This window comes from Haliotis rufescens, unplaced genomic scaffold, assembly GCF_023055435.1.
Source record: "Haliotis rufescens isolate VD_foot unplaced genomic scaffold, xgHalRufe1.0.p SCAF_10, whole genome shotgun sequence".
Lineage (NCBI taxonomy): Eukaryota > Metazoa > Mollusca > Gastropoda > Lepetellida > Haliotidae > Haliotis > Haliotis rufescens.
The window spans coordinates 19,199,191-19,221,945 of record NW_025963780.1 but is presented as its reverse complement, the minus strand read 5'-3'; the positions used below and the strand labels follow the sequence as shown (position 1 = coordinate 19,221,945).

At 41.6% G+C, this 22,755-nt stretch overlaps 1 protein-coding gene across 13 annotated transcripts in view; it reads right to left on the bottom strand.

The window, feature by feature from the left end:
* The window catches only part of LOC124143101 (5'-AMP-activated protein kinase subunit gamma-1-like), a 404,245-nt gene that overhangs the window by 29,707 nt on the left and 351,783 nt on the right, over positions 1-22,755 (bottom strand). For 12 of the 13 annotated variants that reach the window (XM_048387897.1, XM_048387885.1, XM_048387892.1 and 9 more), the window contains 2 exons: positions 11,154-11,269; positions 9,334-9,379 (listed from right to left, as the gene is read on the bottom strand). In XM_048387897.1, the coding sequence (XP_048243854.1) occupies positions 9,334-9,379; positions 11,154-11,269 (162 nt within the window). Of the gene's footprint in view, positions 1-9,333; positions 9,380-11,153; positions 11,270-22,427; positions 22,684-22,755 lie in introns of those variants that run through there. The other variant, XM_048387920.1, reaches the window with a different exon arrangement.

Here is a 22,755-nt window from a genome sequence, read left to right as displayed (position 1 = left end):
GTTCAGTCTTACAGACACTAAGGAATACTTTTTGGGGTCCCAGGTATGGCAACGAGAGTTTCAAGGACGACCACTGTCACCTACATGACATCTGCAGGTTGACAACAATAATAATTTCATAATAAATGACTTGAGGTCGTTGTTTATCATACAATAAAACACTGCCCAACAACATCTATGGGGAACAACACACTAGACTCTTCCCTCTCAAAAATAACGTCCAATAAACTAAGTCATCAAGTTGCAAGCGAAAGTTCAAATCTCCAGAAATGATCTCATGACAGAAGAATGTTTTATCATGAAATAAATCATGCATCATTCTTCATTGATCTTTGCAATTTATCGCGAAGCTATCTTATATGAACATGCAACACTTCTATGAAGCCCGGAACTAATCCTAAAAGGTGATGTTCTTGTATGAAATAAAACGACCCAGTGAAGAAAATTAGAAATGGACAAGCTGAACTTTGATAGGGTGTATTTCTTATGAGAATAGAATAGACTCACAGTACATATCAATCGCATCCCTTGAGAATTCAGAGGTGAATAGGACGGAGTATTTTCTGTTAATTTAACAGGGACAATGAAAGTCAGCCATTCCTGGGTGAGCCATCTGGCTGGTAACTGGTATCTCCATGGGCCTAGATTCTGGCAGGATTCCAACTTCTAGGAGTGTCATTCTTCCTCCCCATTGACCTTACAAACATTTTCTATCTAGCAGAACAAAACGTGTTTCAACACTGACCCTAACTACACCATCCTCTTGGGATTCTGGTTTAGAATGGCTCCCAGGACCAATACTGGTCGTAAAGGGGACTTGGTTGATTGAGGGGTGTCATCATACACCAAAGCTGAAGATCATTGCTCACAATATCAATCACTGACTTGACTAGTCCAGATTTTGATTATTTACAAGCCAGAATTATTTATAGCCGGAATATTGTTAAAGGAGGTTAAAAAGCTAACTGAAGCTAACTTTATCGACATTACATGTAAGACACTTGTCTACCAGGGATATGGAGTGAGAAGCTTATGGAAAGTATTCAGTGTTGAGAGATATAGGGGAGTTAGTTGTTGAGTAACGAGTTCCATGTAACAGGCTATTCACGATTTTACCTTCCAGCTGTGCATATTATGCACGTAACTGCCTGCAAATGCAAACTGCCTGTCAATACTATTGGGATCATGGCGCTATTCTCACAAATGCATCTGTTGCCTCACATCTTCCACACGTGTTTACCAATACATACCACACCTGCAGCTGATATCAATACCACACCTGCAGCAGCAAACACCTCCCTGCTACTTTCCCCCCCAAACATGGTCTTGTCATAATCAGTCAGCACTTGCTGAAGTAGCCTTCATTAATGATCAACTTCTAGGCCCCCAGGTTCCATATGTATCCACCAGGAACAGGCATCCAGACCAGGGAAAGCTTACCGAAACCAAGGACATCTTGATCCCACGTCCCAATATCAATGCTGGTTACCATGAACAGAGAATTAAATTAAATATTCCCTCACTTCTAAAACTGTCAATACACAAAGGCATGTTTCTAATACTGTGGGGGCATGGGATCCAGGCCCATGCAGGCATCAAAAGCGCTGAGTTGTGTCCCTTTGGCATGCCAGAAACCTACGATCATGGTTTCGAACCCCAGATTTGCCCTGATTATGGTTCTAGGTTTGTCAGCACCATACCCGTGCTTGTAGATTTTCAACAAAGTGAAAACCTGCATCAATCAATGTCTCCTCCCACATCAACCTGACATATTGTGATACAACTGAAATACTGTTCAAAACGGCTTGAAACCGAACTCACTGACTCTAATACAGCAATGAACTTTACAACAGTGAACCATCAGAATTACTATGTCCATCTATTCTAAACATGCATTCACTTGCAATCAGAAAACCTAAATCTACCTGGCACAAAATAGATCCCATTATATCTGGTTGAACCTATCTCTATTGTCATCAAAAATACTTCTTGTTATTGGTTTCTAAAAATATCCTTCCTCTTAACTTTTACTGAATAAGATCTTTGTTATGCCAAAGCTTGAAAAGCAGATGTTTTTCGTCTCTATAGCTTTAGCAGTTGTGTTGAATATACCTAACAAGGCCATCATAATAGGATGCCAGGTACTTGACTCATACCAACGGCTTCAGCAGAAGATGAAAACATTTGATCTTTTCCATTAAGTCTACAAAAAGTGAAATGAAGCAATTAGTTGTATTCTGATGTTGAAGAAGCTAAATATTTTTCAACAAGTATTTGTCACAGAGTGACGAAATATCCCCCGCCATATACACCATAGTACCAAATATGAAGACAATCCAGCGATTAGTTCTTGAGATATTGTGGCAACACCGTTTTCCAACTCCAAAAACAGATTTGCCTGCTGTGACCTTGAAAATGGGGTCAAGGTCACCAAATCTGACAGGTGTATGCGGTGTCTGTATATACACTATAGTTCCAAATATGAAGACAATCCAGCAATTAGTTCTTGAGATATCGCGGCAACACCGTTTTCTAACTCCAAAAGCAGATTTGCCTGCTGTGACCTTGAAAATGGGGTCAAGGTCACCAAAACCGACTGGTGTCTGCGGTGTCTGTATATACACCATAGTTCCAAATATGAAGACAATCGAGAGGTTTAGTTCTTGAGATATCGCGGCAACACCGTTTTCCAACTCTAAAAGCAGATTTGCCTGCTGTGACCTTGAAAATGGGGTCAAGGTCACCAAAACAGACTGGTGTCTGCGGTGTCTGTATATACACCATAGTTCCAAATATGAAGACAATCCAGTGTTTAGTTCTTGAGATATCGCGGCAACACCGTTTTCCAACTCTAAAAGCAGATTTGTCTGCTGTGACCTTGAAAATGGGATCAAGGTCACCAAAACCGACTGGTGTCTGCGGAGTCTGTATATACACCATAGTTCCAAATATGAAGACAATCCAGTGTTTAGTTCTTGAGATATCACGGCAACACCGTTTTCCAACTCTAAAAGCAGATTTGTCTGCTGTGACCTTGAAAATGGGATCAAGGTCACCAAAACCGACTGGTGTCTGCGGAGTCTGTATATACACCATAGTTCCAAATATGAAGACAATCCAGTGTTTAGTTCTTGAGATAACGCGGCAACAAACAGGTGGGACGTCTGGACCAGGCAAATCATGGCAGCCTGTAAATGATCCGAGTCTGGACCAGGCAAATCATGGCAGCCTGTAAATGATCGAGTATGGACCAGGCAAATCATGGCAGCCTGTAAATGATCGAGTCTGGACCAGGCAAATCATGGCAGCCTGTAAATGATCCGAGTCTGGACCAGGCAAATCATGGCAGCCTGTAAATGATCCGAGTCTGGACCAGGCAAATCATGGCTGCCTGTAAATGATCCGAGTCTGGACCAGGCAAATCATGGCAGCCTCAAATAATCGAGTCTGGACCAGGCAAATCATGGCAGCCTGTAAATAATCAAGGCAAATCATGGCAGCCTGTAAATAATCAAGGCAAATCATGGCAGCCTCAAATAATCGAGTCTGGACCAGGCAAATCATGGTAGCCTGTAAATAATCAAGGCAAATCATGGTAGCCTGTAAATAATCAAGGCAAATCATGGCAGCCTGTAAATGATCCGAGTCTGGACCAGGCAAATCATGGCAGCCTCAAATAATCGAGTCTGGGCCAGGCAAATCATGGCAGCCTCAAATAATCGAGTCTGGGCCAGGCAAATCATGGCAGCCTGAAATGATCGAGTCTGGGCCAGGCAAAACCATGACTGAAGCAAGGATCACATCTTCATCTTCACTTAGTGAGGGTGCTTGGGGCCTTTTCTACCCCAGAATCCCATTCTTCTAACTGGCAACTTAGTGAGTAAAGACTCACCTACAAGTTTCATCACAACTGAGGGACAAAGGTTGATGGATTAAGAAGGTGGTTATCAGCCATCGATACAAAAATAATCACCATGCACACCTCAGCGCCTCAGGATCTTCGTTAAATCGAGAGCTCACTGATGGCAGAGCTGGCCTTGTGATGCAATTGGATAAACCCCACTTTCCCATGCCCTCAAAAAACCCTACAGCTAACAACCACGGCAACCAACTACTTGTTTCATAGCAACTACTTCATCCAAAGCTAAAACACTATCCAAATATCTGCCAAATATTCACCATCTAATCTACAAAGCAAATTAAGCAAAAACATATTTCTCCACAAAGATTGCCGACATTCTTCACCTGGCCTGACTTCAAATCATAATTGAAGTAACCTGGAGAGAGTTTTGATTTCTCTGTATTTGAAAAAAGAGAGTAATGACCTTGGCTTTAAAGTATTCGCAAACTTTTCTACGAAAAGATTTCATCAAAAGTGTTTAATTTTCCCAATTTAAAGGGGTTGGAGAGCTTCTGGTAATGTGAGCTAATGTTTTTTTCAGGAACAAAGGAAAAAGACTGTTTGATCCGAGGATAAGATACTAGTGATCAAGAGAAGCCTTGTCATTTCCTTGCTCATCAAGAACTCATGTTGCACACAGTAATGGTAGAATTGCTTGTGCTGAGAGCGGAGTCGCCTGTGTAACAAGATCATCATAGCTGGTCTCTGCATGTATATATCTATGTACAGATTACAGTCTTACAGTCTTCGACATCTACCATTCTTATGAAAACCATAAGCAATGCAGGTATGGCAAACCAAGGAGCACAAATCTTGGTTTTGACCTCATAATGCATAAGGCATAATGAGGGACGCATAAGATCCCATTTACCCTGAGTGATCCTGATACAATGAAAAAATAATTGATAGAAAACAGCGGTTCGATTGAGCAGAGGTTAGGCTTGCACTATGTAACGTGACTTCCATTGACTCAGAAAAAGCGTGCGGCTTTTTCGTCAGTTGGTTGGTTTGTTGTTGAACGCCGCACTCGGCAATATTCCAGCTATATGACGCCGGTCTGTAAATAATCCAGTCTGGACCAGACAATCCAGTGATTAATATCATGGGATCGATCATGACATGCATCAACCAAGTCAGTGAGCCTGACCACCCGATCACTTTAGTCGCCTTTTACGACAAGCATAGTCACCTTTTACGGCAAGCATGGGTTGCTGAAGACCTATACTATCCCGGAATCTTCACGGGTCTGCGGCTTTTTGCTTTGGAGCAGGGGGTATAAAGGATATATTCTGCCTCTCAGAAATCCATGTGCAACCTGACTTACTCATGGTGGGGTATAAGAGATTTATCCCCCCCACCCCTGAGAAATTTATTCCCCTCCAAGGCAGGATGCACAGTAGTTTATCAAGATCACCTGGATCAATGAGATCTCATTATTCTGACAGAGGTATCATAATGATCAGTGTCTGCACCTGGAGGAGCAGCAATGGCTGATGTGAAGCCAAACCCATCAGTAGCATCAGCAGCAGCCTAACAAGATCAACTTGCATCAGGCCTCTCAAAGCAGATGTATGATCAGAGAACCCCTGTGAAAAACCATTAACCAGTTCATTAACCAGACACAGGATTAAGATATGCTGATCCACATTTTTTGCTCCCTTATACCAAACATTTAGAGGCCTCCAAGTCTATTGACTGATTTGAATGTTCACGTTATGTGAGTGAGTGAGTGAGTGAGTGAGTGTGAGTGAGTGAGTGAGTGAGTGAGTGAGTGAGTGAGTGAGTGAGTGAGTGTGTGAGTGAGTGAGTGAGTGAGTGAGTGAGTGAGTGAGTGAGTGAGATGTATTTTATGCCGCTTATAGCAATATTCCAGCAATATCACAGTGGTGAACACCGGAAATGGGCTTTATACATTGTACCCATGTGGGGAATCAAACCTGGGTCTTTGACGTGACGAGTCAACGCTCTAACCACAAGGCTATCCCAAACCCCTACAGCCACCACACAGTCCAGATCTGACCAGAGTAAAGAACTGGAGCCAAAGATCTCATTTCAATGAAACTGTGAGTGACAAATCACTGCTTTCTGAATGCTGTGCCATTATGTGCCATTCACAGTTGTCCCTTCCAATGGGGTACCCTCAAATACTGTTGGTCCACGCAATTGTAGAAAAGACTCTCACTGAATCAGGACCACACAAAACACAGTGTAATATTAATATTACAATGGGGAAAACAATGTAGACCTATTTACTATGGCATCCATACTTACAACAGATGGCCTATCTCATTCTTATCTCATTCTAGTTGACTACAAAATTGGGTCACTACTCACGGATCGTCTTTTTCAACAAATCTTGAACATTTCTAAAGAAGGCACATGTGAAGACGCTTCATGATATGACTAGGAAAGATATAAACTGACCTCACATAACAACAGGTACATACAAATTGTTCAACAGAAACATTCCTACACTCAAATTTCTATTTCAGGAATTTATTTCATGTGAATTCAACTTAAATGCAGCTGAAAAGTGCCTTGATAATGGTTTATGATTCATGGATCACAGTACCGTATTCAGCATCCAGGGTGCTCTCAAAATTAGAAATAGGGGGCTCTTATGAGAATATTATTTTGGTGAAAAAGGCTGCACACATGGCTGCAATGTGTGATGCCCTTTTCTGGTGCCCCCTGCTGTGATATTGCTGGAATATCGATAAAAAGGGGTAAATCCACACACACTTACTTATCAGGTATGCCAAATTTACCAGCGGTGGAAATCAAAAGTTTTCGTCCACTAGTCCTTATAATGATAAGATATAGCAAAACCCATAAAAAGGGCAAATTTCTACTAGTCCTTATGATACTTTAACTAATGGGCAGTTTGTCAAGGGCTACAGGACTAGTGCCAATTCCTAACGCTGTTTACCTTTAATGATGGTGTACTGACTTTAAATTGCCTACTCCTGTCTCGTGATGACATGTGGTGTGAGTTGATTGTGCGTCATGTCAAGGACCGTGTGACTGCTGGCAACAGCTGGCCCAGGTGACACCACACCAAAACGTCAGCTCCATGATGATAGTCATCCCCACAACAACACTAAACCCACAGCATCTTACTGATCTCCACCCTGCACCTTCCCTTTCAGCACATACATTCCAGGGCCTGGAGTAGGACACCACACACAAACTTATTGTTCACCACAAAAATGAGTAGGGTCTTCTGCTGTTTTGGCAATATTCCAGTAACATCATGGTGGGCTTAACATATTGTATTTATATAGTGAATATTTATAGAGTGATCCAAACCAGCCTAACAAGTTTACTAGGTCCATGTTGGCATCCCATTGGCCTATGAGATCAATCAGAAATAGGGAACAGGAAGACCCACATCCAATGTTTGTTTGATGTTTAACACCTCACTCACCAATATTCCAGCGATATGACGTCGGTCTTTATAAATAATCGAATCTGAACCAGACAATCCAGTATTGATATCATGAGCATCAATCCATGCAATTTGGATTTGATGACATGCATCAACCAAGTCAGTGTGTCTGACCACTGGATCCTGTTAGTCGCCTCTTACGACATGCATAGTTGCCTTTTACGATGAGCATGGGTTGCTGAAGACCTATTCTACCCCGAATCCTCACGGGTGCCCTCATCCAATGAGTGACTTAGGTTAAAGCTGCCTTGAACAGTATTTCAGTTACATCCCAGCCTGACAGCTAAATGTAAATGTATACTACTCACAACAACTTAGAGGACATCCACAATAGGAGGGCTGTGCGTTGCACTACCCTCCCGCCATGACAGATTTACTCTAGTCATATGAAATACCGGGTGTCCCTTTGAATAGTATATGTTGGAGGAAAGCCCTAAGTCATGCAGCTCTTACCCACTTACCATTTTGACAAGTCAAAAATCATTTGACAAATCAAGAATCATCAATCAGGACAAATCTGGGATTCGAACCCTATCTTGAGGACCCAATTTGACATAGCAAATTACGGTGCCATAGATGACTGGCTTGGTGACCAAAATTTGTTGAACTTAGTCCAAATGGCCTCCAGACCACACATGCTGAATCGGGTCAATTGGAAAAATAGCTAGTTTTGTCGACTATTTATTTCCACTCCCAACACATCTGAATTCCCATTGTCAAGACATGCTGTCATGCTGCTGTCATGCTTGTATGTCATGCCGCCATGCCACTGGCTCAAGTTGGCAGGGTGAGGAAACACTTCATCCAGCAAGGCCACAGAATGATGGATGAACTAGTACAGAACATGTTCTGCTGTTGTCATGGCAACAATGACCAGCTTCATGACAACATCCACTTAACCTAATCTAAGTTTTCCCAAGACTGTTCAACACAGTAAGCTTCACGTCATTGCCTCCATAATGAAGATGCTCTGGTGCAATGTGTGCAGTTACTTGGCAGATTCAATCAATTAGAGGGAGAAGGAAATGTGCCATGGTGTATTGACATCATTTTTAAGTAACTGCCTTTATTTCTTAATTAAACCACAATGAATTAACCGTGATTGGCTGTAACGAGAAGATCGACTGAAAAAGCCTACTTTGATGCAGATTGGTTGGGAGAACTGTCAGTCCGCGGCTAACAGAGTTCGACCATACATGCAACGTGGTTATTTGAGATTTCACACTGCCACATGTGTAGAGCAGATTTCTTAGCAAAGGCTCTTAATCACTGATACTCTTCATCAAACTACACAAGTAGAACCTTCATGTCTTATAGCACGCACGATCATAGAGCTAACACAATCGTAACTCCCATACTTTAACATAGACTTACGATAGTCGTAGCACTAAAATCGCTTCGAGGAACAAGGCGCTGTTCCTTAATAGCCAGAGTGCCATTGTATAAAACAACCTCAGTGTTACTATGAACACAAGCCTATGTTAAAGTATGGGAGTTACGATCACCTTATCGCTAAGATCCCTTTGTACAGCGGCACCAAGGTCTTGCGACAAGCATGGGACACTGAGGGCCTGTTCTTCCATAGCTCACTTATTTGCAGTCACTATAGGGGCGGTCAGGTAGCCTAGTGGTTAAAGTGTTCGCTTGTCACAATGAAGACCCGGGTTCAATTCCTGACATGGGTACAATGTGTGAATCCCATTTCTAGTGTCCCCAGCCGTGATATTGCTGGAATATTGCTAAAAGCGGCGTAAAACCATACTCACTCACTCAGTGCAGTCACTATATCACAACAGCCTGTCAACGATAAAGTCTGGACCAGCAACACCAGTGGTTGCACATCCCCTTTTTTGTCAGAAACCTTCAGTGTCAACCTGTCATGTGTTTTTGTTCACTTCGGGACTGGAGCAACGTGTGCACGTCACACACTCACTGACTTTCCAAACCCTGGACTGGACTCTGGGTCAAAACGGTATATTCTTACCTAAATCTTCTATTTCCATTTTGTCTACATCAGAGTCCATTGATAACTGTAAAATAACATCATTTTAAATCAGAACCTCAAACATGTTTGAGACAGGGTGACAATGTTATTAGTATACAGCACAAATCAAAACTGTGTCAGTTAATCCCCACAGGTAGGCAATGAACAAGTCAGAAAATATAAACATCATAATTTGTCCAAGTTCACTGCATTATTTTTGTAATTACACCAAGGCCATACATCATGTTTTACATTTAGCTTGGGAAGGTCTAAGCAACAAATATACAACATATTTTTGTAGGTCAATTATTTAGAGCATGAAGTTATCTCTGTTGTTCCAGGTTTAGTATGTGCATCTGTGAGGGAACCTTGGTCTTCGCAGGTGTTTGCAGAGGCCACTGTACATGATGCTCTTGATCAGTGATTATTTCAAAAGTCAAGAATTTCTTTTGGTTACTCTTTTTTGAGCCAATAATAATTCAGTGTTGTTTACTTGATATAATGACCATAGCTTTTGGCTGAAGTCAGTTGAACAGGAAACCAGTCTTGGTATCAAGATCATAGTTGCTAGATCACTTTTCTTCTGAATGTGACGACTTTCCTAGAAACTGTACGAGTGTACCTTCATGAGGTCGGACTTGTATATAACTGTGCGAGTGTACTATCATGAGGTCAGACTTGTATATAACTGTATGAGTGTACTTTAATGAGGTCGGACTTGTATATAACTGTACAAGTGTACCTTCATGGGGTCAGATTTGTATGTAACTGTACAAGTGTACCTTCATGGGGTCAGACTTGTATATAACTGTACTACTCCTTCATGAGGTCGGACTTGTATATAACTGTATGAGTGTACTTTAATGAGGTCGGACCTGTATATAACTGTATAAGTGTACCTTCATGGGGTCGGACTTGTATATAACTGTACAGGTGTACCTTCATGGGGTCAGATTTGTATATAACTGTACTAGTGTACCTTCATGAGGTCAGACTTGTATATAACTGTACAGGTGTACCTTCATGAGGTCGGACTTGTATATAACTGTACAAGTGTACCTTCATGAGGTTTGACTTTATATAACTGTACTAGCGTACCTTCATGGTGTGGGACTTGTATATAACTGTATGAGTGTACTTTAATGAGGTCGGGCTTGTATATAACTGTACAAGTGTACCTTCATGAGGTCAGACTTTTATATAACTGTAGGAGTGTACGTTCGTGAGGTCGGACTTGTATATAACTGTACAAGTGTACCTTCATGAGGTTTGACTTTATATAACTGTACTAGCGTACCTTCATGGTGTGGGACTTGTATATAACTGTATGAGTGTACCTTCATGAGGTCGGACTTGTATATAACTGTACTAGCGTACCTTCATGGTGTGGGACGTGTATATAACTGTATGAGTGTACTTTAATGAGGTCGGGCTTGTATATAACTGTACAAGTGTACCTTCATGGGGTCAGACTTTTATATAACTGTACAAGTGTACCTTCATGGGGTCAGACTTGTATATAACTGTACAAGTGTACCTTCATGAGGTTTGACTTTATATAACTGTACTAGCGTACCTTCATGGTGTGGGACTTGTATATAACTGTAGGAGTGTACCTTCATGAGGTCGGGCTTGTATATAACTGTACAAGTGTACCTTTCATTGGGTCATCAGACTTGCATATAACTGTACTAGTGTACCTTCATGGGGTCAGACTTGTATATAACTGTACAAGTGTACCTTCATGGGGTCAGACTTGTATATAACTGTACAAGTGTACCTTCATTGGGTCAGACTTGTATATAACTGTACTAGTGTACCTTCATGAGGTCGGACTTGTATATAATTGCATGCGAGTGGTCATTCTGGAAGGATCGTGCCATGGTGGGTGGTGCGGACTTGGGCTCGTTGCTGGACTGGAACCGGAGGGGCGATACTGGAACAGACAATTAACAAACTGCTAACTCAGGCAACAAACAATGTCAGTTCATGCATAGGTTATCTCGGACATAACAACACCCTAAAACATCAAACAATTAAAGTTTTAGTTGGTTTCTCATGCAAACTCTGAAATAAAATATCTGAAAACTCCCTGGCAATTCTACAATTAAATACCAAGTATACAGATCTTCCGCTTCAGTCTCTAAAACTGAAGAAATTCCCTGTGCTCCTTTAATTTGATATTACAGGACGAGTGAATACAGAATGTCTGTGATCACAAGCAAGCATCTTCGCGCTTTGACTGTAATAGTTCAGAGGAAAACTATACATTATTACACTACACATGGGGTTAGAGCAAACATTATTTCTTAAACAGCCAGCGACATAATTCACTAGTGTGAAGTCCGTATCCAGTAAAATTCTGTTTGGTCTGGTAAGCTCAGCCAATAATAGTCAAAATAATGACAATAAAATCTAATGAAAATGACGCTAAGCGCCAAGTTTAGGCAAGTTAACTTCAAAAGTGTCTGGCACAGTCTGGCATATATCATCATCCTGTAGGCTGTTCAGTGAGTGAGTGAGTTAACAGTGTTTTACTCTGGTTTTGGTTGTATTCCTGCAGTTGGTTGGTTGGTTTGTTGTTGAACGCCTCACTCAGCAATATTCCAGCTATATGAAGGCGGTCTGTAAATAATCGAGTCTGGACCAGACAATCCAGTGATTGATATCATGAGCATCAATCCATGCAATTGGGATCAATGACATGCATCAACCAAGTCAGCGAGCCTGACCACCCGATCCCGTTAGTCGCCTTTTACGACAAGCATAGTCGCCTTTTACGGCAAGCATGGGTTGCTGAAGACCTATTCTACCCCGGATCTTCACGGGTTGTATTCCTGCAGTATCACCATGTGGATACAGAATGGGCTTCAACCATGATGTACAGGTGCCCATCTCCACATAAAAACAAAGAATAGGAAGCCAGAAAAGTGCCTTTTTTTTCCACTGTAACCATGGTAACCATAACTTCTAATTAAATTTCTTCTTGCTCCAACTTTTAACTTAATGTATTCTTGAACAGCAAAGAACAATTAAAAATTAAACAATAGTGATCATTCATTAGGATGGAATTCGACATGGATAACAGGCTAACAAGTTCCTTCAACCAACACACATATATTGACTTTACAAGACCATTTGACCACAGAAAAATCTCACGAGACCCCAGGTGATGCTCTAACCCTGTAGGCACTCGGGTTTGATTAGGTTTCCAGAAGCGTACTGCTTGTCGTTAGAAGCAACTAAGTTACATCTGGTGGTCAGGCTTGGTCACATGGCTGATTGCATGTCACCACACCCAGATGGTTCTCGGACATCAGTTTGTTTGTTGTTTAACGCCAATCTGGACCAGTGTGTGTGTAATATTCCAGCAATATCCAGCGGGGGACACCAGAAATGGGCTTCACACATTGTACCAACAAAATGTCGGGAATCGAAACCGGGTCTTCAAAGTGACGAGTGAATGCTTTAATCACCAGACTACCTGACCACCCCTCTGGACCAGTAAATCCAGTGACTGACATCATTAACATGGATCTACATAATTGGGATACGTTGACATGCATCAACCAAGTCAGTGAGTCTGCCCACCCAATCCTGTTAGTAACCTCTCACAACATGCATAGTCGCCTTTACAGCAAGTATGGGTTGCTGATCATGAAGACCTATTCTAGCCCGGACCTTCACGGCTTGTGTGGCAGACATTAACATGGATCATAGGAACTATAGGCATATGATAGAGCTGTAATGTTGCTGACCAACACAATTCATCTACTGATTGATGAAAAATTTGACAGCTCCCAGTGATGCAGGTAATTATATACCTCGAGTTGCACAGCTCAGTTAACAAACACAGTGGTTACGAGGAAAATGTACTCTAAGGCAGTTCAATACTGTTTACAACAATCTCCTTGCTTTGTGTTCATGCCAAGACGCATACTTAGTTTTCTATTCAAACATCAGAAGTCAAATAAATACCTGTCTTTGTCAAAGACAGCACTGACACCACACACTTCAGCAGTCATACTGCCCCATAATCTAACCTTCCCCATGGGGATCCAGGGGGTCTGGATCCACCAGATTTGAAAACCAAATGTAGTATGTTGTAGGCAGTAAAATTATCTGAGAGAGGATTTTGATATTTTGGAGCACTCCCTTTTGAAATTGCTGGATTCTTCAATAATACTTGCACCAAATGAAATAAATGATTAACTACCTAAAAAAACAACTGCTGTGCCCTGTTAAGACTGCTTGAGTAGTATGCATTGCTTGCTGGCACTATTCAATCCTCCTTCCATACAACAGATCCACTCCCAGCCATATCAACAATGGGTTTAATGAAACATGGTTGCAGCAATCGTGAATTAAACTTCCCAGAGAACCATATGAATTGTTAAAATGCTTAGAATCTATTTTATGCTTAATGTTCCTTTGCCATTTTCAAAAAACGGTTAACAATGAATGCACTGCAGAAACAGAATTTGAGATCCTAGTTTTAACAATCGATTAAGGGTAAGCACTTCACGCAGTGGTGCAGCATAACAATTGCTGTAATATCGTGTAGCGTAATTAGCTTCCATCTGGGCTCACTTCCCCCTAGGTCAAGGTCAGGTCACCTACTTTCTATACATAGTCAATAGGTCAGGGCTAAGCAGGTCACAATAACAGCACAGCTTGTCAGGATTATGCTAGCCCGTAGCCCAAGGTTCTTCTGTGAAACATACGGTACTACAAGTCTAGTGGTATCACAGTAAGGTATGGAGTTGGACCGTGTAAACCAATGACTGAAAGTATGTGCAATGATCCATACCATCATGGCACAACGACCCACATCAGCAAAGTCACAGAGCTCAGAACAGCCTGAGTACTTGACAAAATAAGTTTTTAACTAATGAGTCAGCTTTTTTAGCCACTTTTCTGAAATTTTTGTGGTCAAGAAATAGTAAGGCTAAAACATTCTAAAACCAATGCCAAAATTTGGGATAGTGGACTCCAACGACTTGAGTAAGTGAGTGAGCTTTTACTATAGATGAGTTAAGTCAGTTTATCTTGGATGTATTGCGTGCGTGCGTGCGTGCGTGCGTGTGCGTGCGTGGATAGTGGACTCCAACGACTTGAGTGAGTGAGAGAGCTTTTACTATAGATGAGTTAAGTCAGTTTATCTTGGATGTATTGCGTGCGTGCGTGCGTGCGTGCGTGCGTGCGTGCGTGCATGCACGCATGTGTGTCCTTTAGCACAGCAATCAGCAATATTCCAGCCACATGACAACAAGCTGTAACTAATGAAGTCTGAATGAGACAATCCAGTGATTGATATAATGAGCATCGATCCATGCCGTCGGGGAAGATAACACGCTATCGACCAAGTCACAGAGTCACCACATTTTACGACCATCTTAGGTGCTAGGGACAAAGCCAGAATCCCTCAACAGATGGAAGTAATAAACTGATCATTGTTTACCATTGTGATCAATCAGTTAACCAGTGTTAGCAACCGAAATTAACTACCATATAATTCAGAGGTAGGAAAATAGATTTTAAAGTAGCATTTCCTTCCCTTGCTTCCACTAATCCAAGCCCAGCATGATCCTTGCAACTGTCCAGCACAGCTTGTGTGCAAGTTGTGGAGGATTAACACTGTTTGAAATGATGAGGAAGGCTTTCTAAAGAAGTATTTTTAAACTCCTTTTAATCAAACAGAAGGACAAATAGATTCTTCTTTTAACCCAGGCATTAATAGACCTTTCTAATGACGAACTAGTATGGACCCCAGACCAGACATTAGTGACGGACTTTCAGATTTCCGTACTGCAAGTTATTGCAATAATCATGATAATGATTCCTGTATTGCAATACGCACCACTGTATATTGCATGTGTTCTTTCTAATGAACCCGAAATAAAATGAACCCATACACACTTCCCCCTGCACATTTTGGACAACCCCATCCACCATTTTATTGAATGTTGCTATGCTCACAACGCAAGCGTAATAGACACAATTATATACAAGAAGCTGGTCGGGAATAGTTTTGCTTTTTCAATCACAGGAAACTAGGCACTTATGTAAACTTTGCCAAAAAAAGATGAAAATATACATCACTTGGAAAACGTAATATACCCTATTTTCCAAACATATTGTGTTACATATTCAAAAGCATATCAAAAGGTGGTATGCTGGTAGTACCATGCACCTCTACAAGACACAGTCAGCAGCACTCATACTTTAGGCAAAAACAGTCTAAAATGGTGACTACAACGTGTGATCTGGTTGTCTCCAAGACGTTGCTCAAGCCATCAAGCACGAGATGAGCTGGTCAGGACTCAGTTATTTATAACTCATTGTGACAATACCTGCGACGTGACTGTCATGTGACTCTTACTGTGGAGTACCGGTAGAAGTATTGATTCCTTGAGGATAAGAATAAAACATGCTGACACATGAAAAAACCAAACTTTTTAAAATCCCCTTCCTTTGACATTAAAGGACATAAGGAGTAATCACTGTGTTTTTAAACACAAAGGAGCTTTCGAGAAAGAAGACAATGAAGATTAAAATGACAGATAACTCAATTTGACACCCATCATTTGCAGAGCTGTTGCACAAGTGATCTCAACATCGGAAACATAAAGCTAAGATGACAGCATCTCTGCATCACCTGTTGCATGCTGCAGCCTCATGTATTTATATAATGATTACTAAGCATCTAAACTGTCCTCTGCAATGCCCTGAACTTGTCCATCTTAACCATCCATGGTTAAAAGGCAATCTCTTTTACATTTTCAGCTCTTAATTCATATAAAACAATGTTTTCAGAATTTTCATGAAAATCCAACATTGATAATATTTGGTAACAAAGGGATTAAACTTCTGCCCTTTTATGGTAGGATGCCGATTTGCGATGATTAATATAGGAAGGTTATGTGGTATAATTTCCTCAGCTGAGCTGGCTGTTGTGTCTCCGTGTTGACTGGCCCCTGGATGTATAGTGGCCAGCTGGGGAGGTGCAGGTCTCCAGCACTACAGCTCACACCTACATACAACATACGGACAGGGCCTGGCTCCAGCATTATCTGCACAAACAATACTAATATGTTTTTAATTTCTTTAGATTTCTATTATTTGCAAAATGTATGAATAACTCCACAAATTTTCATAAGGTGAGGTGGTGAAGTTGGTTTAATGTTGCACTTGAGATTAATGCACTCATACAGAGTATGGGTGTGAGTGTGAGTGTGAGTGTGAGTGTGATCGAGTGACCATCGTGTCCATCTCTATTTGTTGGACTAATATAATTTGAATCCGGTATCTATTTCATTACCTTTAACATACAGAGCAATGAACCTGTATATTGTTTGAGATACAGTTCTGATCCCATACAGGTATATAAAAATATTTTTGAAATAACAGATGACCTTATCTCTGCAGAGAGTCAGCTCCAATCAGTTCAGGTAGCTATCTCAGCGATACAATTATCGTAAGTCTATGATAGGGAGTACGTATGGGAGTTACGACAATCGCAACACAAGGATTACTTTGTAGAATGAGGTCAAGGAAGCCTATTGAAAGAAACATAATAAACCAGGAACAAGGAGAGTTAAACGCTTGACAGCAATCTTAGTGCTACGATTATCGATTATCGTAAGTCCATGTTAGGGTATGGAGTTATGACAATTGTAACATTAAGATAGCTTTGTAGAATGGGGCCCAAGTAGCTGACCTAATGTTTCTGTGGGCTTACATTGATCTATGTATTCGGAGCAGGCGGCTACTTAAGATCACCTCCCAGTCAACATAGCTGTGTGTCCATGTTGCTATCTACACTGTTTGTGACACTCCCTACAAACAAGTAAATCATTGCAACCCACACACAAGCAGTGACCCTGAGCGGTATAAAAGGGAGGGCCACATGGATTTCCCTCCAAGATGACACTGCTGCACTCCACAACAAGTTATTGTACCCTAGCAGCCTGTGTGTACCAGACTCATGTTGTCTCTTGCTATTACTTTCAATAGGTTTACTGTTTACTGTATGGACTTTTTCAGCTGAGAGTAGTAGACCAAAACATTTTTTGGGATTAATGCTTCGTCCTAGAGGCTGAAATTCCCAACTGTCACAGCTGACCATAAGTATTTTTCAACAATCAAATTGATTTTTGGTGTACTTCCAGACACAAAGTTATGCCTGTTGCAGAGTGGAACCTGGATAAACACTACATGAGGTATTGCGTAACTTGTAAATGCATCTTCCTTTGTGCCCCAAAACATGTGACATGGCACATCAATTTTTTTAAATATCATATAACATCACTAAAAAAAGAATGATAAACATTGGCTTACCCAAAATATAGGGTAATTTGGACTCACCAAGCCTACCAACCAACCAACCACTCAACAAGCCACCCATCCTTCAACTCACCCATCTATTCACTCACTCATCCATCCACTCGCTAACCAATCCATCCACTCGCTCACCAATTCATCCACTCACTCACCCATCCATGCACTCGCTCACCCATCCACTCACTCACATACCCACCCACCAACCCATCCTTCCACTCGCTCACCCATCCACTCACTCACATACCCACCCACCAACCCATCCTTCCACTCGCTCACCCATCCATTCGCTCGCTCACCCATGCATCCACTCGCTCACCAATACATACACTCGCTCACCCATCCATCCACTCGCTCATACACCCACGCATCCATCCACTCGCTCACCAATCCATCCACTCACTCACCCATCCATCCACTCGCTCACACACCCACCCATCCATCCACTCGCTCGCTCACCCATCCATCCACTCGATCACACACCAACCCATCCTTCATCTCGCTCACCCATCCATCCACTCGCTCACCCATCCATCCACTCGCTCACCCATGCATCCACTCGCTCACCCACCCATCCACTCGCTCACCCATCCATCCACTCGCTCACCCGTCCATCCACTCGCTCACACACCCACCCACCCATCCATCCACTCGCTCACCCACCCATCTACTCGCTCACTGCCACACATCCATCCACTCGCTCACCCATCCATACACTCGCTCACCCATCCATTCGCTCACCCATCCTTCCACTCGCTCACCCATCCATTCGCTCGCTCACCCATGCATCCACTCGCTCACCCACCCATCCACTCGCTCACCCATCCATACACTCGCTCACCCGTCCATACACTCGCTCACCCGTCCATCCACTCGCTCACACCCACCCACCCATCCATCCACTCGCTCATCCACCCATCTACTCGCTCACACCCACACATCCATCCACTCGCTCACCCATCCATCCACTCGCTCACCCATGCATCCACTCGCTCACCCATCCATCCACTCGCTCACACCCGCTCACACACCCACACATCCATCCACTCGCTCACCCATCCATCCACTCGCTCACCCATGCATCCACTCGTTCACCCATCCATCCACTCGCTCACCCATCCATACACTCGCTCACCCGTCCATCCACTCGCTCACACACCAACACATACATCCACTCGCTCATTATCCACTCACTTACCCACCCATCCATGATTGTCAGTGCGAATGCACCTGGCCAAGTATTTTTGACTTCCTGGCCATTAAGCCTCCCTGTTCAGTCATGCTACCCCCGTGACTGACAGCTTGATCACGTAGATCCCATCAACACTGACATATACATACATTCTGTCACATACAAACAGATCCCTGGCGTATATTGCAGCTATAATGTTTCTAGAATGATACTCAATAACTGTATCACGATTATTGCTTTAAGTGACATAAACACTGCAATACATTGCTAAATCGGATTCTATCGAAAACAATGAATTGTCCCTGAAATTTAAAAAAAACAACCAAACTATCCTTCAGCCTGTTGGAAAAAAAAGATATTGCCTGCCTCAAATATTACATTGTTGCAAGGTCTTTTTCTTTAATAAATATAAGGATCATAGTTTTAAACATAAAAAAATGTTTAGTGGTTTTGTAGGTGAAGCTGAACAAATATATAATCTCAGTACAAAATCCCCTCCCCTCCCCTCCCCCCTCGAAATCAAATGGTCGGTCCCTAATGATAGGTGATACAATCATGTACAAGGAAAAATGATAACTGTGTGTATCTACGCCAACAGAACTGCATGATCGAATTACTAGCTGACAATATTTGATCACGTCATATTGATGGCACAATGACAAGCTAGACACTCACTCTGCGATTATTCATCAATATATGTTGATAAATTACTCTCAGCGTGGTATGTTATCAACCCATATTGTCATATTGATGGCATTATGACAAACTATCCATGCTGTCTTTCAACTTTTACACATTTACTTACCATCACTGATTAAAATTAATTACAATAATTTGACATTGCACAGCTTCAAAGTGATAAATGGCTGTTTTAGGTTTCAAATATATTGGATCACTTTTGGAAAATATCAAATCTCATGTAATACATTCTGACAGTAGATTGAAAAATTCCCTTATTTATAACCATAAATCACAGAAAACATTCAAATCTCCCTTAATATGACACAAAATTGGAAACCATCCCAGGAAATGAATCACCTATAACAAACTGTATAGGATTGCTGCAGTCAAAGATAACAGCCATCAAATTACACAGTCTTGTGATAGGATTCAAACCACAGGCCTCCTGTTTTGGTGTTAGATGCCTTGTCCACATGACCAAAGACTTTAACCCCGTCAGACGAGTTAACGATGTCACCTGTGGGATGACACTACACCAAGCTATATACCTCCCTGTCAACAGAAGGTAGTCCCTGGCCGAGTCCTAGGATACTGTATTTTCCATTTTACTCAAACGTTCAGCGACAATGTAGCGACCATAAAATTTCCGATTAACGTGACATATTTACAGACCTGATCTGAGGTCAGATGCCTTGTTCACAAGACCAATTAAAGAGATTAACCAAGCTAGCAAGCTGACAAGGTACTGCTGTCATCTATGGGATGACTCCACGCCCTGCTACACAAGTATACCATGGTACAAATTATGTACATACACCGAGAACAAAGATCAAAGCACCTCTTACTATATATTTCCATATAAAATAGCCATTTATTTCTTGTTTGTTGTTTATGGCCATACTCAGCAATATTTCAACTACCGTATATGACGGCGGTCTGTAAATAATCGAGTCTGGACCAGACAATCCAGTGATTGACATCATGAGAATCAATCCACACAATTGGGATATGATGACATGCATCAACAAAATCAGCGAGTCTGACCACCAGATCCCGTTGGTTGCCTTTTACGACAAGCATGGGTTGCTGAAGACCACTTCTACTCTGGATCTACACAGACGTTTATAGGGTGTTCTAGTACCAACTTCTCAGCAGGTATTTATGACATTTATTTGGTACTTATTGTTTGTTTGTTGTTTAACGCAGCACTCAGCAATATTCCACTTTTATGATGGCTGTCTGCAACCAGCCAATCTAGTGATTGATCATTCGATCTCCGCAATTGGGAGTCTGACCACCCATTACACTGGTCTCCTCTTACGACAAGCATGGGTTGCCTATGACCTATTCCAAATCAGATTTGGGGGTACACGCATTTATCAAAATAAGGTCAAGGTCATATGTAGAAGAGATACGTGAAGTTGGGAATACATAATGGAGGAGTGGTGCTTAACTTGTTTCCAAACATATACCTTAAAGTAACTAATACCCTGATTTATACAAATAACACAGATCTGTGTAAATATTTGTATACAAATTACAATTTGATTCCTTCCTAATAACCTATTCCTATTATGGACTCCCCAGCACCATGCATAATTTAAACACTGTCAGCGTAGAACGTTTAATCAAACCCAGCAAGTTTGAAGCCCACAGACCTATGAATATTACATTACCGAATCCCTACACTGTCTCTGTCAACAGATACTGTATTTATCCAAGTCTGTGAAGAGTGGTTAACTTGACAAGTATGTGGTTAGTGGAAGCGTTTTGTTTTCTGTCTGGCACAGTTAACCTCAATGGACTGGTTGGGGTCGGACATAAATCACGTAAGTCACCACACCAGCTGTTGTGTCACATGTAATGATTGCTGACATCTACCTCCTGCAACACATCACATGAAATATTGATATGAGAATCAGATATTTCACCCCAAATCAACACTTTTCATCATGTTCATAGTCTGAGTCCATACTAATGGGTTATTTTGCCTACACACATTTGGTTCAAGAGTTTAGGTAGGTTGAAAAGGAAATAACAACACATTTCACTTTCAAATATTCTTTTTGATTTTCTCAAAACAGTCTTAAGTTGGTAGAAGATAAAAGTAGAGGCAGAAGGAATAGGGGAAAATGTCTCGGCTGTTTAATGCAATTAGTGATTTTTTTAACATCATTTTATTTTTGGTCAGCAGAAAAAACAAACGAACTGCTTTTCGTTCATTTTCACATTTCAATTTTTGAAAGTTGACAGATTCGTAAACCAAGTTTTAAAAAATAGTCTGACCTTAGCAGCAGAAACACAACCACTGTGCAACACTTTAATTGCAACATTCATCCAACTTTGTTATCAGACTTTTGATGCTTTGCACATGATTGATATTCTTAATTCATTTTCCCTAGAAATTCATCAAAACGAACTCACATTATTGGAAAAATAATCAAGCACCCAGTTTCTGATCAATACCTCGTTGAAAATCGAGACCAACCAATAATCGATTAAATAAATGATTATAACACTGTGAATATGAATCAACCCCTCCATTTTCTCTGTAATAAAGCATGCCGAGTAGGCTTTGCTGAATTTTCGTTTCCAGATAATATCTGTGAGTGCAATTAATGATATAACTCCTGCAAATACTCAAAGCTTGTTAATCAGCGATATGAAGCCAGTAACACATGGCATGAGCTCATAACACCATATCAACATGATCAAGGCTATCCTCTAAATCTATTGATCAGGAACACCAAGTGATGGTGGAAACACCGAAAGCAAGGAGAGATTGAGGTAGCCTCTTGGATGAAAACATTCCAAAATGATATGGCCTTGAAGCTGACCCAGATAGATGTAAACAAACGAACAATAGTTTTACAAAACTTACTGTTAGGAATTCGGAGCCGGAGGCTCAACTTCCTCTTGCGTTTGCTCATGATGGTGACAAGATCTGACACTGTCAACTCAAACAGACCCTAAGTCAGTTCACTACTGGTGCAGGTGAGTGCCAGGCAGGCTTCAGAAGGTTGCAAACAAGAAGTACAACTGTACAACCTCTAGTCAGTCTTAGCAGTGCACAGAGTTTGCACTGAGGCTATGAAGAGCAGTCAATGCTGTCAGTGAGCGGAGCCCAGCGAGCTCAGCCAGTCCAATGTAGCAACAGTGTGGGCCATACACACATCTCACCATTTATATTCTTACGGAAACCTGTGACC